At 42.8% G+C, this 19179-nt stretch overlaps 1 protein-coding gene across 3 annotated transcripts in view; it reads left to right on the top strand.

Annotated features, from left to right (window-relative positions):
- The window catches only part of cerkl (ceramide kinase-like), a 230398-nt gene that overhangs the window by 45444 nt on the left and 165775 nt on the right, over nucleotides 1-19179 (top strand). Inside the window, exon 1 of one of the 3 annotated variants that reach the window (XM_051930643.1) lies at nucleotides 7279-7435. The exons of the other annotated variants lie outside the window; for them this stretch is intronic. Coding sequence (XP_051786603.1) covers nucleotides 7369-7435 — 67 coding nt within the window. The 5' untranslated portion in view covers nucleotides 7279-7368. Of the gene's footprint in view, nucleotides 1-7278; nucleotides 7436-19179 lie in introns of those variants that run through there. 3 annotated transcript variants of the gene reach the window in all.

Raw genomic sequence — 19179 nt, 5'->3', positions numbered from 1 at the left:
TCACGATGATTGCATTTGCTCTTCAGTTATTTATGACCGCGGGTCCCTCATTTAATTTGATCGGCGCCGTTTGCTTTAAAGCCTCCCAGTAAATGCAAGAACAGAATGAATAAAAGCAAAACCCCGCTCAGGTGTTAAAGGCTGTCAGTGTTAAAATGACCCCCAATGAAGAGAGTCAAGTGTCCACGCTGACGGCCATTTAGATTAAAAATGTACACTTGCAACATTTTCATTTTCGCCTGCACCTCTTGTCATTTCTGTCAGCAGCAAATGCTCCAAGGTGCTGATGGCTCCATATTTAGCCAAGCGCTGCCGTCTGTGGCGCCGACCAGCGCTATTAGGCCAGGCTCATTACAGAGAAAGCTTCCGTCTAATCACCCCCTATGGCCCGCACCAAATGCTAGCGCAAAAGTGCCAAAAAGTCACAGCGATGCCTCGTCGGCCTGCTTTCCCTGTTTTATGCTTACATGAATTTCTTTTGCCCGAGGAGTTTTTTATCCTGGCCATGTCCCTCTGTCCTCGCGGCATAAAGAGATTTGTCCCGTTGAGGCAACTGAAGCCCCGAGGACCGCATGCGTCCATTAAAGCGCGAGTGAAGGGAGCGGCGCCAGCTCTTAGTGTCGTCCTTCTGTGAGCCCGCCGGTCACCATAAACAGCGAGGGTCCACCGCGACCACCAAAACCCACTGCAATCCGTCTGAAGGTGAGAGCGCCACAAACAAAGCAAAAATAAAGTCAGCGAGCCCAAAAGAAGAATAACGGGAGTCGCCTTCTTAAATGGAAACTCGTTATTATGCGACGCAATGTGAAGTGAATAGCTGAAGTGGGGAGGGGGGGTCAGGGGGGGGGGGATATGGGGTAGGAAAGATTAGCTCAGTTATCAGAGTCGGGTCTTTAAAGAACGGGGTAAACCACATCTTATTTTATATAGCGCCTTTCTAAATCAAAAATATCTAGTGTTCACTTTTCAACATGCGCTATGCAATGTCAGGGCGGGCATTGAACCGCCAGCCTTAGGGTTTACAGTCCAGCACCTTAGCAGACAAGCCACACTACGCTGCCTGAAGTCAATCCATCAACCAATTAATAGAACGATCAATCAGTCCAGCTCTCCTTCGTCCATCGACAGTGTGACTGTGCGAATGAATGGGCGCTCTTGTGGAATGGCGTCCTGCCCGGCGTTGGCTCCTTGCTTTCACTTCATGTTGCAGTGACCCTTAATGTGATAAATTAGGTTTGAGAATGTTATGCTCTAATAATAATGCATCTTCACCCTGGGCATAGTTTTAATAATAAATCATAATTATCATCATCCATCCATTTTCTAAACCCACTTTATCCTGAAAGGGGTCGCGGGGAAGCTGGAGCCTATTAGCTAGCATTGGACACACGGTAAGAAAAACACCTGGAGAGGCTGCCAGTCCATCACAGAGTGAACACACACACACACACACACACACACACACACACACACACACACATCAGGGTCATTTAGTGCTGCCAGTCCACCTAATCTACATGTCTTTGGACTGTGGAAGGAAACCGGACCACCCAGAGGAAACCCACGTGGGCAGGCACGAGGAGAACATAATAATCATCATCGAGAAAATAACGTGCCACGACCTTGAATCGGAAAAGCTGCTCTAATAGTAATGCCACATAACCCTGGAAATTGATAATAATAATAATATTCAAAATATTTTGCAGCTGACTAAGTTTTAATTATTAATAGTAATAATTGAGCAGGGCGGTTATCTATTCATTTATAATAACAGTAAGAAATTAATTCCCAGCAGTCCTGAGCTGGATTGAGTGGATTTAACAATTGATGGATGATAATAAGAATAAGAATGCTCATGGTCCGTGACCTTCAGTTGGGTTGATCACAGCTTTGATAATCGATGGATCAATGTAAAGACAACAAGATGATGATGATGATCAAACAATCATCAACCACGCTCACAACAAGCCAGGGTATAAAGCATTATGATACTATGAAGGCCACAGACACTCTTAATATTACTGTTTTGCATAATTTATCAGAAATGCTCAATACAGTTCACAGTTTCAGGGCATTCTATAGTAATAATAATAATAATAATGCCCATCACCTTCAAATGGATTGATTAGTTTTGATAATTGATGGGTGATGAATATTATTATGATTATCAATCCGTTTTCAAGCATGATCAAATTAGGTCTGGATATAAAGCATTAATCATCATCATCATCATCATCATCATCATCATAATGCCCTACGCTGTGACCTATTTTGATCACGTTTGATATTAGATCTTCATAACTTATTGCTCATCAAAGCTGATCAGTCCAGTTAAAAGTCTTAGGCATTATTATTATTATTATTATTATTAATGCCCTATCTACTGAGACTTGCTTTTATCATGTTTGATAATTGATTGATAATCATGGTCATCTTCATCCCTTATTGCTCGTCAAAGCTGACCATTCCAGTTAAAGCCCACGGGTATTATTATTATTATTATCATGATGATAATGAATCACCATGATCTGTTTTAATCAGGTTTGATAATTGAATGATAATCATCGTTATCATCATCAATTATTGGTCATCAAAGCTGATCAATGCAATTAAAGGCCATGGGTATTATTATTATTATTATTATTCTTATTATTATTCTTATTATTATTATCATGATGATAATGAATCACCATGATCTGTTTTAATCAGGTTTGATAATTAAATGATAATCATCATTATCATCAATTATTGGTCATCAAAGCTGATCAATACAGTTAAAGGCCATGGGTATTATTATTATTATTAAAATGAATCACCATGATCTGTTTCAATCAGGTTTGATAACTGAATGATAATCATCGTTATCATCATTAATTATTGGTCATAAAAACTGATCAATGCAGTTAAAGGCCATGGGCATTATTATTATTATTATTATTGTATTGTTGATGTCATTGTTATTAATATTTTTCAAAATAAAGCACTTTTTGGACTCGCATGTATTGATTAAGGACCTTTTGTCCGTCGCTCTCTTCGCGCTGCTCACAGTCCACTTCATGCCATGTATAGGTGGGTCACAGAGAGCCCACCTCAGCCTCCCGAACGCTCGCCCACTCTGCCCCGACTTCCCTCCGGAAGGTGCTGAGCCGACCAGACGCGGCGCGGACCTTCCCACGCGGGACCCTCATTTGGGGTCAGATGTAGCCGTCAGCTCCACGCGGCTGTGACGAGGCCATCCGGTGCGCCTTTGTAAACTGCTTGGTTGTATAAATTATGTAACACTAATAAGCCTTTCTGATCTGCTGTACTAAAAATATGTAATCTGATTACTTTTCGTCATCAGATTTAATTTCTTTATACAGGAGGTTTAAAATTCGTGCAGTCTGCTTCAGTCCACGCCGGGGCGGCGGGCGGCAGCACATCCTGTGACGTTACAAAGGGCATCGGTGTCCGTTTAAATGTTTTAATAAACCACACCAGTGTGAACAAAAACGTTTCAAAAAGACGTTCCTGTCGGGCCAGCTGCGTGGACTTTAGTGACAGCCCTGCTCGCGGGTGTCCCTCCTTATCATTTAGGCTGATGCTTTTATCCAATTCGACTTACACTATCTGAGATACAATTGGTTCCGTTTCTTTTATTTTTGGAGCACAGGCAGGTGAAGTGACCTGCTCAGGGTCACACAGTATCAGCAGTGCGATCAGAACAAACAAGTTTAGGGTTTGCAGTCCAAAGCCCCTTCACCAGTATGCCATGCTATACCTGACCTCAGCGTTGTGCCCGGAGGGTGCGGGCACCGTTGTCTCTTCTAACTGCAGGCACCCACGCTGTGGCTTTAAGGTCTGAAACTCAGCAACTGCCATCACTTGGTCAAAACATGCAGGTGATGTCGGTGTGATTGGGTTGTGTTAAATGTGAATTCACACGCAGTGACTGACCACAGTTTGTTGGAGTGGGCAGCCCTGTGGGACCCTGATCGGAAAACCTAATATGAATTGACGAACATCTAACGTTATTAGAAAATAATGCTGGATTGCACCTGGATGCAAATGATTCAAAGATCTAAAGGTTCATAGGGGCAGTATTGTCACGAGTACGGAGTCCAGTGACATTCTTATTCAAGTATATCCTCCAAATAAACATGCAGCCATTCACCGCACTCCGCCGCCATGATCAGTGAGTGCACCAACTTGAGCTCGAAACTTGTTTGCTTCAAATACCGCGCCTTCCATAACGCCTGTAATACAACGCAACCGGGAATTATCAGGGGTGTTTAATCCAGCTCAGGGAGGCAGGAGCCCATCCCAGCAGCATTAGGCACAAAGAGGAAACAACTCTGGAAGGGATACCGGTCTATCACAGAAGCCGCTGCATATATTCAAACTCAGGCTGACACCATAAGAAACGAGCTCACCCTGCCGTTAGGAACAACCCGAAAACTGAGAAAACACAAAGGGACACGGGGAGAACGTGCAAACTCCACACGGACAGCGACCAGGCACGCGATTCAACCACCAAAATGCTGTCTCTGCGAGGAACTGCAGCACGAACCGCCCTACAGTCTGCCACCCCTCATCAGTTGTTTGTCTTCTTAATTATTAATTATCCAATAAAAATATGAGATTGGCAAAGCAGGTGGAAGGCCGGACGTTCAATGTTCTTCAAAAGTGACGTCCCTTCATTTTTTTGACTCGGGGCAGTTACTTCCTATTCTCGCCTTAAAACGATTAAAATGTTCTAAACAGCGTAACGGACAAACGTGTTTAGCCAATTGGGTCAAAATAATGTGCAAAAAAAAAAAAAATGTTTTCATGCCGGTGTTGAAACAGCCAAAAAGTCCAACGTCTCCTTTTATGGAGAGCAGAAGGGTCAATGCAGGAAATTGGTGTGTGGGGGTGGCGATAGGGGGCTTGAGAGCAGCCTGGCAGCTTCATCACGTCCACCTTACGAGTCCAACATTCATGATTTAGTACATCCCATGTTTGAAATTTTGAACAAAAAAACATCGAATATCTGCCTATATAGTGCCTTTCACATCTCTCTATTATATAGTGTCTTTTCTATCTGTGTGTATATCGTACCTTTCCAATTCTGTTATATAATGTCTATCAGTCTGTACATCTTTAGTGTTTTTAACCTCTATATATCAATATATTGTGCCTTTTCAATTTGACTATGTGTTATAAGTAGTTTTTTAATCTAATGCTTTGACTTTTGCCTGTAGGTCAACTATTATAGCGCCTTTCATAACTATCTGCCAATTATGCAGCATCTTTTTACCCTGCTATGTACTATGTAGTGTCCTTCAGGATATATCTATCTACAGTACTGTATATCTGCTTGTACTATACAGGGCCTTTCATATCTATGTATCTAATATAGAGTGACTTCTTTCTTTCTTTCTTTCTTTCTTTCTTTCTTTCTTTCTTTCTTTCTTTCTTTCTTTTATACAATATCTATCTATCTATCTATCTATCTATCTATCTATCTATCTATCTATCTATCTAATATAGAGTGACTTTTCTTTCTTTCTTTCTTTCTTTCATACAGTGTCTATCTATCTATCTATCTATCTATCTATCTATCTATCTATCTATCTATCTATCTATCTATCTATCTATCTATCTATCTAATATAGAGTGACTTTTCTTTCTTTCTTTCTTTCTTTCTTTCTTTCTTTCTTTCTTTCTTTCTTTCTTTTATACAGTGCCTATCTATCTATCTATCTATCTATCTATCTATCTATCTATCTATCTATCTATCTAATATAGAGTGACTTTTCTTTCTTTCTTTCTTTCTTTCTTTCTTTCTTTCTTTCTTTCTTTCTTTCTTTCTTTCTTTCTTTCTTTTATACAGTGCCTATCTATCTATCTATCTATCTATCTATCTATCTATCTATCTATCTATCTATCTATCTATCTATCTATCTATCTATCTAATATAGAGTGACTTTCTTTCTTTCTTTCTTTCTTTCTTTCTTTCTTTCTTTCTTTCTTTCTTTCTTTCTTTCTTTCTTTTATACAGTGCCTATCTATCTATCTATCTATCTATCTATCTATCTATCTATCTATCTATCTATCTATCTATCTATCTATCTATCTATCTATTATATAGTGCCTTTCACATCTATCTATCTATCTATCTATCTATCTATCTATCTATCTATCTATCTATCTGTCTGTCTGTCTGTCTGTCTGTCTGTCTGTCTGTCTGTCTGTCTGTCTGTCTGAATATTTTAAAGTTCCCTCTAGATGTCTTTCTAGTGCTTCTTACCTCTATCTATACTATATGTCAGTCTATATAGTGCCTTTTGCATCTATTATATTTTGGCTTTTCTGTTCATATTTTGCATGTATTTTATAATGAGTTTTCCATCTATCTACTTCATGCTTTTGACTTCTACCTATATAAGTCAATCAATATAGTGCCTTTCACAGCTAACTATTCTCCAGTGTCTTTTCTACCCTTCCATGTACTTTGTAGTGCCTTTCACATATTTCTGTTTCTACTTGTACTATATAATGCCTTACATATCTATCTACTATGATATAGTGTCTTATACATCTACGCATCTATCGGCGTGTGTTGTGTGTTGGTTGCATACGCAAGTCGGAATCTCACTGTCCTCTATACACATAGAACTACTACTAATACCACTATTATATAGTGCCTTTCACATCTGCCTTCTGTGTATCAGTCTATCTGTTTTATGTAGTTCCTATTCTATTCGTCTCTCTGTTATAGCGCCATTCACATGTATCTGTCCATCATATAGTGCCATATGTATCCGTCTGTCTGTCTTTCGGTGGAGTTTGCGCCTGATTATTTGCTCTGTTTTTCCATAGAAAGTGAACTTGGAGAAGGTAGCAGTGGCCAGCAATGATCCTTTTTACATGGCTACCTTTCTGGCGCATCGCGAAGTATTCGGCTGGTGTACTGGATTGCTCGTTTTTCAGCCGAGGATGGCCTCTTCCATTCCATTCTTATTTCTGGACGTCTTGAATAGACAGACGCTTTTGGGCTTCTTTCTTTCTTTCTTTCTTTCTTTCTTTCTTTCTTTCTTTCTTTCCTCGGCTTGTCGAAGCGCACAGACGAACGACCGAATGTGTGTTCCTGCCGAAGGACCCCCAAAAGCGCAGTCGCCCCTGTTTTGGCTGATGTGTGCGTGTTGGACAGCAGTCGTTTAAAATTTACATAATGTTTTCGGTGTCTGGGAAAGCCAAACCATCTAAACACAGGTGGAAAATGTGGTATGAGACAACATGCAGGGCGACACATGGCATGACACAACATGGGGCAAAGAGCGTGCAATCTGACCTGGCAAAACAAATCTGGCTTGGGCCAATTTTCAGCGCAGTCTGTTTGCTCCGATGAGTTTGGTGAGAATTCACCTTGAAGTAATAAACGGAGAAGACGCAATGAAGACGCCATTCTGCGGTGAGTTGTAAAGTGGGGTGACCTGTAATGAAAGCTTTTTTTTATATAAAGAAAGCGCATAAATGGAGTTGCGTTCAATGGCGACTCGTATTTATGGGGCACTAGCCTGTCTCGGACTTCAAGCCATTCCAGTTCCCGTCCTCTTCCATTGAGCTCGAGACGGCCAGCTTGTTATTAATATGGTAATATGGAAACGGCACCCCGTGTGCGCGCACAGGAAGATTAGCGCTGGGACGAAGCTTGTATCCATCTGGAAGCAATAAAGTTTTCTAGAAGACTGCACAGTTTTATTTAATCTGTGGGCTTCTCGCTGGGATCGAAATGAAGGCTTGTCCTGATCGTGTCACTTTAAATCAGTCTCATCAGGGGCAGACGCTGACAACCGACACGACCGTGCCAAACAAGCCGGAGGGTCGAACGCGTGGGTTTGGTTTGTAGGTAAAAATGAACTTAGGAACTGATAACGAATCCATATTTTATGTAGCGCCTCGTCATGGCGAAGAATGGTTCTGCTAAATTGTGTTTTGATTTTGGTGAATGTCGGTTTTATAAAATGAAGATCGGTTGATGAATTACCGCGAAACCGGGCAAAGCGGGTCCAGAAAACATGTTACATTACAGACCTGTCATGAACGGATGGCAGAATTAAGGGGGCCATACAGCTGCAACTTGTGCAGAGGTCACTCACGGCCATATTAAACCCATTTTATCCTGAGTAGGGTCGCTGAGATGGAGCCAATCTCAGCAAACATCGGGCACAAGGCAAGAAGAAGCATTGGACAGGACATTAGTCCATCACAGGGTCTAATTTGGGCTGGCTAGTCCATGTAACCTGCATGAATTTTCAACCCATGCAGACACAGGGAGAGCATGTCAGCTGCATGCAAGGAGGATCCAGAAGGTAAATCCTGGTCCCCTTACTACAAGGCTGTAGTGCCACCACAGCAACATTGTGATGGCCACACTGAACCAGTGTTTGATATTATATAATGTCTATCGTACCACCACAAGCTGTTTTCTTATTTGGGTCATTGGCATCCTGGCAGGTGAAGTGACTTGCTTTGGGTCAGGCTTTGAATTATTGGCAAGTGAAGGTAGGAACCTTGTGATTCCATAGTGCCCATCAACTTAGTGGGCTGTATGGTGACCACGGTGGCAAAGAGGGCTTCTGAAAATACTGATAGGGTTGGGGGTGGGGGTGCATGGCGTGCTAATATTTATGATTTACCATCTGTTGGAATGATAAATGTGATACAAATGTCTCTGTTATACGGCATTCAGTATGGGATTTATAAAAGCAATGTTGTTTTTGGTGTGCCTTCTGTTGGAATGGAAAAGTAAATGCCTTTTATTGTTACAAATGTTTATGATGTGCCATCTATTGGAATGACAAATATTTAATATTGTTTTTTGTATCAGTATGCTGCTGCTGGAGTATGTGAATTACCCCTTGGGATTAATAAAGTATCTATCTATCTATCTATCTATCTATCTATCTATCTATCTATCTATCTATCTATCTATCTATCTATCTATCTATCTATCTATCTATCTATCTATCTATCTATCTATCTATCTATCTATCTATCTATCTATCTATCTATCATGCATATGTCTCTGTTATGAGATTAGTAAAGGCAGTGCTAATGCTTGAGATGTGCCATATGTTGAAATGATGAATGTAATGCATTTTATTACTATAAATGTTTGTGACGTGCTATCTGTTAGAATGACAAATGCAATACATATATTTCTATTATATGTCATTTGGTATGGGATTCATAAAAGCAGTGTTGTTTTTGGCGTGCCATCTGTTGAAGTGGAAAAGTAAATGGCTTTTATTGCTACAAATGTTTATGATATGCCATCTGTTAGAATGACAAATGCAATACATATATTTCTTTTATACTGTATGTCAATTGGTATGAGATTCATAAAAGCAGTGTTGTTTTTGGTGTGCCATCGGTTGGAATGGAAAAGTAAATGCCTTTTATTAATACAAATGTTTACGATGTGCCATCTGTTAGAATGACAAATGCAATACATATATTTCTGTTATATGTCATTTGGTATGGGATTAGTAAAGGCAGTGCTAATGCTTGTGATGTGCCACCTGTTGAAATGTCAAATGTAATGCATTTTATTACTACAAATGTTTGTGATGCATCATCTGTTGGAATGATAGAGGCATAGCAACTTTATTGGCACAAAGATATGCAGACACACAGACACTTGCCCTTTTACAGTATTAAGGTGGACCGTGGATTTCTTTCTTTGATTTGCTTACTAACAAATTTAGTTCAAGAGAGATAATTGATCTGGGGACCCTGCTCATTAGAAAAGAGTTAATTGATAATAAACAATCTGATGGATGATGGAATTAAAGGTAAGGTGCAACTGCAATATGAAGCAAAGTCAAAAAATACAACTAATAACAGTAAAGTGTGGGTGGGGTGGCACTCAACTTGGTATTTGGGGTGTTTAGTCCAGTCTGATGGCTGATGGGTCTAATGGTGACTCAATGGGCAACACTCCAGGGTCCAGAGATTTCACATTCATTGTGTTTGTTTGGGTTTCTCTCCGACATCCCAAAGACGTGTGAGTCTGGAAATTGGCCTGTGATAGGAGTGGCGCCACGGATGGCAGAACGGCTGTTTTTAGCCTTTTAGTGACGAGCCAGAATTCCAAGCAGACATTTGCAAAAAAAAAAAAATATTTATTAGTGCCCACTGAAATTCTCGCCATTGAGTCAAGAAGAAAGGTATTTAGCACAATAAACATAAAAACCCTTTTCTCCCCTACATTTTGATCTCATCACAGCATCACAGATGATAGTGAGAGATGCAGCCATTTTACTGTTTGTCTGAAACTTTATGGCAACTCTGGGACTACAATTCCCATCAGGCAGCAGGAGTGCACTGGGGCTGATGGGAGGAAACCTTTATCTTCAAGCACAAATTTTAAACAGCACTTGCAAAAGCAGGATCATATCTATCTATCTATCTATCTATCTATCTATCTATCTATCTATCTATCTATCTATCTATCTATCTATCTATCTATCTATCTATCTATCTATCTATCTATCTATCTATCTATCTATCTATCTTAGTGCCTTTCCTATCTATCTATCTATCTATCTATCTATCTATCTATCTATCTATCTATCTATCTATCTATCTATCTATCTATCTATCTATCTATCTATCTATCTATCTATCTATATATATATATATATATATTTAATTTATAGATGTCGCTTTACTTTAGAACACAATTTTATGTAACAAATGCATATACAGTGCATCCGGAAAGTATTCACAGCGCATCACTTATTCCACATTTTGTTATGTCACAGCCTTATTCCAAAATGGATTAAATTCATTTTTTTCCTCAGAATTCTACACACAACACCCCATAATGACAACGTGAAAAAAGTTTATGTGAGATTTTTGCAAATTTATTAAAAATAAAAAAATTGAGAAAGCACATGTACATAAGTATTCACAGCCTTTGCCATGAAGCTTCAGATTGAGCTCAGATGCCTCCTGTTTCCCCTGATCATCCTTGAGATGTTTCTGCAGCTTCATTGGAGTCCACCTGTGGTAAATTCAGTTGACTGGACCTGATTTGGAAAGGCACACACATGTCTATAGAAGGTCCCACAGTTGACAGTTCATGTCAGAGCACAAACCAAGCATGAAGTCAAAGGAATTGTCTGTAGACCTCCGAGACAGGATTGTCTCAAGGCACAAATCGGGGGAAGGATACAGAAAAATTTCTGCTGCTTTGAAGGTCCCAATGAGCACAGTGGCCTCCATCATCCATAAGTGGAAGAAGTTCGAAACCACCAGGACTCTTCCTAGAGCTGGCCGGTCATCTAAACTGAGCGATCAGGGGAGAAGGGCCTTAGTCAGGGAGGTGACCAAGAACCCGATGGGCACTCTGTCAGAGCTCCAGAGGTCCTCTGTGGAGAGAGGAGAACCTTCCAGAAGGACAACCATCTCTGCAGCAATCCACCAATCAGGCCTGTATGGTAGAGTGGCCAGACGGAAGCCACTCCTTAGTAAAAGGCACATGGCAGCCCACCTGGAGTTTGCCAAAAGGCACCTGAAGGACTCTCAGACCATGAGAAAGAAAATTCTCTGGTCTGATGAGACAAAGATTGAACTCTTTGGTGTGAATGCCAGGCGTCACGTTTGGAGGAAACCAGGCACCGCTCATCAGCAGGCCAATACCATCCCTACAGTGAAGTATGGTGGTGGCAGCATCATGCTGTGGGGATGTTTTTCAGCGGCAGGGACTGGGAGACTAGTCAGGATAAAGGGAAAGATGACTGCAGCAAAGTACAGAGACATCCTGGATGAAAACCTGCTCCAGAGCGCTCTTGACCTCAGACTGGGGTGACGGTTCATCTTTCAGCAGGACAACGACCCTAAGCACACAGCCAAGATATCAAAGGAGTGGCTTCAGGACAACTCTGTGAATGTCCTTGAGTGGCCCAGCCAGAGCCCAGACTTGAATCCGATCGAACATCTCTGGAGAGATCTTAAAATGGCTGTGCACCGACGCTTCCCATCCAACCTGATGGAGCTTGAGAGGTGCTGCAAAGAGGAATGGGCCAAACTGGCCAAGGATAGGTGTGCCAAGCTTGTGGCATCATATTCAACAAGACTTGAGGCTGGAATTGCTGCCAAAGGGGCATCGACAAAGTATTGAGCAAAGGCTGTGAATACTTATGGACATTGGATTTCTCAGTTTGTTTATTTTTAATAAATTTCTAAAAACCTCAAGTAAACTTTTTTCACGTTGTCATTATGGGGTGTTGTGTGTAGAATTCTGAGGAAAAAAATGAATTTAATCCATTTTGGAATAAGGCTGTAACAGAACAAAATGTGGAAAAAGTGATGTGCTGGGAATACTTTCCGGATGCACTGTAATACCACATGTTTGTGAAGAAATAACTTTGACTTAATAAATACCGAATGTATCCTTTAAGGAGAACATGTTTAGTAACAGAAGGCAACCTGCTTTGGCTCAAACAGTAAATAAAACACAAAAGAAAGTGAAGAGTCATCATGCCACCTCCTTCCCAGGATTGTCCAAATTTACCACATCAAATTGCTGTATATTAAGAGCTGGCGAATAAAATGGATTCTGATTCTTTGCAATGCACCAAAAAATCCTATCGAGAGCTCCGCCTCCTTTGTAGGTTTTTGCAGTACAGTACGCCATGTGACCAAGCGAACAAACCAAAGAGTTTGGTACTCTGGCAGGGGCTCTGTCTCCGCTGAGGTCCTGCTCCAGAGTGACCGCCTTCTTCTGGGTATCGCCTGTTTTTATGTTGTCCAGGGTGGAAGGGGTGGAGCCTGTCCTGGTCATTGGGGGTGGAGCTAGGTTTCTTTGAGTACTGAGAAAAGCGCTATATAAATGTAATGAATTATTATTTTTATTATTATTATCCTGGGCTGTGGTGGAGAGAGAGAAGAAATGGTGAGTTGCCAGCGCCCCCTCTCATCTCAAGGTGGTACTGCTTACATCTCCACAGGCTGGAAGGTGGCTCCCAGGTGCACATATGTGACGAAAAAAAAAAATTCAAAATGGTGCCAATATTTTTGCGCTGGGGCTGATGGGAGGACACCTTTATCTTCAAGCACAAAGTTTAGTAACAGAAGTCCGCCTGCTTTGGCTCAAATAGCAAATACAATGCATAAAAGAAAGCCGAGTTGTGTCACTTTGCAATGCACTAACAAAACTCTACTGAGAGCTCCGCCTCCTTTATTCGCTTCCATGTGACCAAGCGAACAAACCAAAGATGCCAGAGAAGGGGGGCTGGAGTACCAACCAGGCAACTTCAATTAATGACAAAAAGGGTTGGTGCCATCGTCACTCGACTAGTGAGCCCTTCCAGCCTATAGTTTGGTACTCTGGTGGGAGCTCTTCCTCCATTTAGGTCCCACTCCAGAATGACCACCTCCTTCCGGGGATCGCCTGTTTTTATGATGTCCAGGGTGGAAGGGGCGGAGACTTTTCTGGTAATTTGGGGTGGAGCTAAATGCTGTTCTGGGACGTCCTCCCGGCGCTGTTGTGGAGAGAGAAGAAGTGGGGAGTTGCCGGCGCCCCCTCTCATCCCAAGGTGGTACTGCTGGTGAGGCTGGAGTAAGATGGCAGTTTTGGAGTTGTCTGTTATTTGCTTCGGAATCGTTTTGGTGCCAGTTAGACAGACAGGTCTGTTTATCGGTTATATCGTGTATTTTTATATAGTGCCTTTCCTATCTATCTATCTGATTTTCTTTAGTTCCTCTCCCAGTTTGGTTCTCCTGCTCTCACTTTTTTCTTCTTCTTCTTCTTCTACTAATCTTCACCATCGGCAGTTTAAAATAATTTTTTTTTTTGCCAAGGCGGCCCGTGGGTCTGCCTGGGGCGAGTCTTTCGAGCGCAGCACACGTCTCACTTGGCCGAGTTGAGTGAAGGGAAATGTGGAAGCCAGCGGGACCCCCCCAGATGTGAGTGTGGAGCTGCAGTCTCTTTGGGACTGCTGGAAGGTACCACGTAGAGAGGACCTTCACCACCCCCTCTCCAGCCCCTGCCACATCTCATTGTGATGATGCAGGACACTTCGACTCTTTTGTTTTAACCTAAAATGCAGCCACATTGAAATGTGACATATAGTATGAGGATTTGTTTAGGGGGGGCAATCAGGAGGAGCTCACTGAGCATCAGTGGGAGAGTCGAGGACAAGTGCACCCTGATTGACGTGGTGGAGGTGTCCTATCATGGGGGATGATTGACCGAGCCAGGTGTCTGACTGGCTGTCATGGAGCTGGTGGACAGTCTGGTGGACTGACTGCAGAAAGCATCCGTGAGGGTCCAGGAAGACAGCGATCACTACAGGACTCGTCTCAGGGAGACAATGGCAGTGGCACTAATCAGTAATGAGATTAAGATGAGTCACAGATGATTCGTTCAAAGATGGTGACAAACCCTAAACTGAGAGCTGCCTGATGACACTGAGCACTGAATGAGTCAAAGCTGTTCATTATCTGTAAAAGCTGACGTCACATTACACGACTTCTAGTCAGAGGGGACCCCTCACTCGACGACTGCATTGCTGATCCTGTCATCTGGGGATGTCAGATTACATGATGGGTTATCGTTTGTCTCGAGTCGTTGGAGTGGGCTCTGCATGTATACAAGAGCTGACAGCCAATGAGTGCTCAGCCAGAATAACAGGGGCCAGGAATAAGCAATGCACGTGAAAGGCGCTATATCAATAAAATGTATTATTATAAGTTTATATTATATTATTATTGTAAGTGAATTTCCCCTTGGGATTAATAAAGAATCTATCTATCTATCTATCTATCTATCTATCTATCTATCTATCTATCTATCTATCTATCTATGTCATTATCATTATATAGTGCCTTTCATTTCTATCTATCTATCTATCTATCTATCTATCTATCTATCTATCTATCTATCTATCTATCTATCTATCTATCTATCTATCTATCTATCTATGTCATTATCATTATATAGTGCCTTTCATTTCTATCTATCTATCTATCTATCTATCTATCTATCTATCTATCTATCTATCTATCTATCTATCTATCTATCTATCTATCTATTTTATTATTATTATTAATGCGGGTCTTTGACACTTTGCAAACAGAAGGGACGCTCCTCTGTCTGTCTGATGGCTCATGTTTTACGTACTTCAACAGAATGGCAGAAAAGGCCCGAGATTGAGGCTGAACTTGCTGTACCTGTAAAACCTTTGCATGGTCACCTGTCCCATCAGGGAACACGTTACTGGCTGTCAGGAAAAAGGGGCGGGTCCACAGTAATTAAGAAATGTGAAACCAGGCTGAAAAGTCGTCTAATCTGACGTCCTCAGTGGTTGGGCAGGCGTGTAATCTGAAATCCTCGATGGGGGACGAAGAGGGAAGAGGGAGAGGGCTTCAGAAGAGGGAGGTCAGGCTTTACCAACATGGAGGACGTCAATCAGGAAGCAACACTGGGGACTAGAAGGTGGCAAATATTATCCTGTTGTATAAAACAAGGTGACCAGGCAGATTTAAGTATTGTGAAAAGGAACAGACTCGACACACCTAAAAAAGGTTTGGGGCAGCCACCCGTATAATATTCCCGGCTACAAATGTTTTTTTTGAATAATACAGAGCTGTTGATAGCACTGAGTCCAAGCTAGAACTGACGAGGGTTGGGAAAGATAGCGGCTTTAAGTGATCAGACCAGAAGTGACATTCTTCTGACATCACACTGTGCACCAGAACCAGAGGTGACGTTCTTCTGGGTGCCACAACCGGAAGTGTCATCACTGACACAGATGGGTTTTCCCGCGGCTGGTCTGTAGAGATAACAGGAGAAGGTTTAGTGCACCCCATCCTCCCCTGGCCTGGCATGGAATTACCTTTACTTGGTCCAAACAATGTCACCCTACTCGCACGTGTGTGACAGTCTCTACACGCAACACATGGCAAGAACAGGAGTTTTAGTGAGCAGTCAGCAAGGGCTCAGAAGAGGGAGGTCGTGTTTTACTAACATGCTGGAAAATTCTATGAGGAGGCAACAAAAAGGAGCAAAAAGGAGAGGAGCAGATGAGATTATTGATCTGGGCTTTCAAAAAGCATTTGATGAGATGCCACATGAGAGGGTGGGCATCAAACTAAAAGAAGTGGTAGTTCAGGGTGTGGTGTGTAGGCCGGTGCAGAATTGGCTCAGGAAGCTGAGGGTGATGGTGTGAGGAACTTAATGAGAAATGGGGGCCATTAAGTGTGTCATCCAGCAGCGGGCAGTGCTGGGGTCTCCGCTATTTTTAATATATTGAAATGATTTAGATAGGAGCCATGCAGTTAGGAGACCCGGGTTCGCTTCCCGGCTCCTCCCTGTGTGGAGTTTGCATGTTCTCCCCGTGTCTGCGTGGGTTTCCTTCCACAGTCCAAAGACATGCAGGCTAGATGCATTGGCGATTCTAAATTGTCCCTAGTGTGTGCTTGGTGTGTGTGTGTGTGTGTGTGCACGCCCTGTGGTAGGCTGGTGCCCTGCCCAGGGTTTGTTTCCTGCCTTGCACCCTGTGTTGGCTGGGATTGGCTCCAGCAGACCCCCATGACCCTGGATGGATGATTTAGATAGGAATATAAGGAACCAGCTGGTTATGTTTGTAGATGATAGATAGATAGATAGATAGATAGATAGATAGATAGATAGATAGATAGATAGATAGATAGATAGATAGATAGATAGATAGATAGATAGATAGATAGATAGATACTTTATTAATCCCAAGGAGAAATTCCCATTCTCTAGCAGCAGCAGCATACTGATAAAGACAATATTAAATTAAAGAGTGATAACAACAGACCATAACTTGGTATAATGTTAACATTTACCCCCCCCCCACCCTGGTGGAATTGAAGAGTCGCATAGTGTGATGGAGGAACAGTGGATGCAGTGGATTCTCCATGATTGACAGGAGTCTGCTCAGCGCCCATCGCTCTGCCACAGATGTCAAGCTGTCCAGCTCTGTGCCTACAATAGAGCCTGCCTTCCTCACCAGTTTGTCCAGACGTGAGGCGTCTTTCTTCTTAATGCTGCCTCCCCAGCACACCACCGTGTAGAAGAGGGCGCTTGCCACAACCGTCTGATAGAACATCTGCAGCGTCTTATTGCAGATGTTGAAGGACGCCAGCCTTCTAAGGAAGTATAGTCGGCTCTGTCCTTTCTTACACAGAGCATCAGTATTGGCAGTCCAGTCCAGTTTATCATCCAGCTGCACTCCCAGGTATTTATAGGTCTGCACCCTCTGCACACAGTCACCTCTGACGATCACAGGGTCCATGAGGGGTCTGGGCCTCCTAAAATCCACCACCAGTTCCTTGGTTTTGCTGGTGTTCAGTTGTAGGTGGTTTGAGTCGCACCATTTAACAAAGTCATTGATTAGGTTTGTATACTCCTCCTCCTGCCCACTCCTGATGCAGCCCACGATAGCAGTGTCGTCAGTGAACTTTTGCACGTGGCAGGACTCCGAGTTATATTGGAAGTCTGATGTATATCAGCTGAACAGGACTGGAGAAAGTACAGTCCTCTGCGTCACTCCTGTGCTGCTGACCACAATGTCAGACGTGCAGTTCCCGAGACGCACATACCGAGGTCTGTCTGTAAGATAGTCCACGATCCATGCCACCGGGTATGAATCTACTCCCATCTCTGTCAGCTTGTCCCTAAGGAGCAGAGGTTGGATGGTGTTGAAGGCGCTAGAGAAGTCCAGAAACATAATTCTTACAGCACCACTGCCTCTGTCCAAATGCCAGCATATACAGTAATGTGAGTGTACAGAAAGGGTTTTTCCTTTGCAACAAGTTATAATTTGTTTATAACCCATGCGGCATGCTCTCCGCACACGTAACACACATTTATATGTTTATTGAGGGTCCTTTCATGAGACTTTTCGGTTGTGGACCATTTGTCACGATCAGAAGCTCGCTGTCTGTCTGACCAGGTTAACGAGAGAACCTCTGATCTTTGCAGCTCAAAGTCCCCGCCCCTTCTTATGAGCTCCGCCTTCTTGAGGCGTTGGATTGGTTTAGAAAAGTGACACTCAGTGAGCCATCAACTTGTTCAATCCCACCCAGTTTGAAGCCAGATTCACTCCTGGTTGTCTCCTGACTAATCTATTATGTTCCTGGCATGGGGGGGACTACAGTTAAGGTCAGCAGCCACACTTCAGAAGAGCTCGTCCACCTGAAGCTAAGCACTTTCAGTCCCTCCCAGTACTTAGATGGGAGACCATCTAGGGAAAGCTTGAGTTGCTGCCGGAAGAAATGTTGGTGCGGACAGCAGTTCTGTGTGCGGACCCCAATGCTGTGATGGGGACCCTGCTGTAAATATGGTGCCATTCTTTGAATAAGACATAAAACCTGAGGACCTGCCTCTCTGTGGTCATTTAAGATCCCTGAGCATCTTTTGAAAAGAGTAAGGTGCATCCCGATGTCCTGGCTAAATTGCCCACCACAGGCCCCCTGTTCCTAATCGGCCTACTGTCTCTCACCCCTCCAACACTTAAAAGCTAATGTGTGGCGAGAGTACTGGCACAAAATGGCTGCCGTCGCATCATCCAGGTGGGTGCTGCACATTGGCTGTGGTTGAAGTGGCTCCCCCCTCGCCATATAAAAAGCACTTTGAGTGGTGAGGAAAGGCACTATATAAACAAAAAGAATTATTTTTATTAATTAACAAAATAGGAGGACTTAGGTATCCACCTGACATCTTTATAGGGTGGGCAGTGAGGCCTCATCTGAGCCATTTGAGGCTCCCCTGTTACTTGTTTTGGGGGGGGGGGGGTCCTCTAGGCCGACTATCCATCTCCATCTGGCTCTGGTCTAGCAATCTGCACTTGGACATTGGATTGTAGGACATCTGGTCACTGGTTTAATCCCCACCTCCATACTGCTCGTTTGTTAAATATCATGCAAGTAGGTCTTTTCTGTGTACTGGTACATGGATGGGACACCATCTAGAAGAAGCTTGGGGCTGCTGCTGCTGGAAGAGGTGCTGGGGAAGCCATACATGGAAGGGGGGATACTTACCTCATGGTCCCAAAGCCACAAGGCAGTGACGAGGACACTGAGGCCCTGACTCTCTATTGTCATAAAAGGCCCATAGGCTGTACCTTGATGACCAGGCTATATTGTCCACCATGTCCCCCTAATCATCCTCTG

The sequence above is a fragment of the Erpetoichthys calabaricus genome, chromosome 8, assembly GCF_900747795.2.
Source record: "Erpetoichthys calabaricus chromosome 8, fErpCal1.3, whole genome shotgun sequence".
Taxonomy (NCBI): Eukaryota; Metazoa; Chordata; class Cladistia; order Polypteriformes; family Polypteridae; genus Erpetoichthys; species Erpetoichthys calabaricus.
The sequence above is the reverse complement of the archived record's forward strand: the minus strand, read 5'-3'. Positions and strand labels throughout refer to the sequence as shown.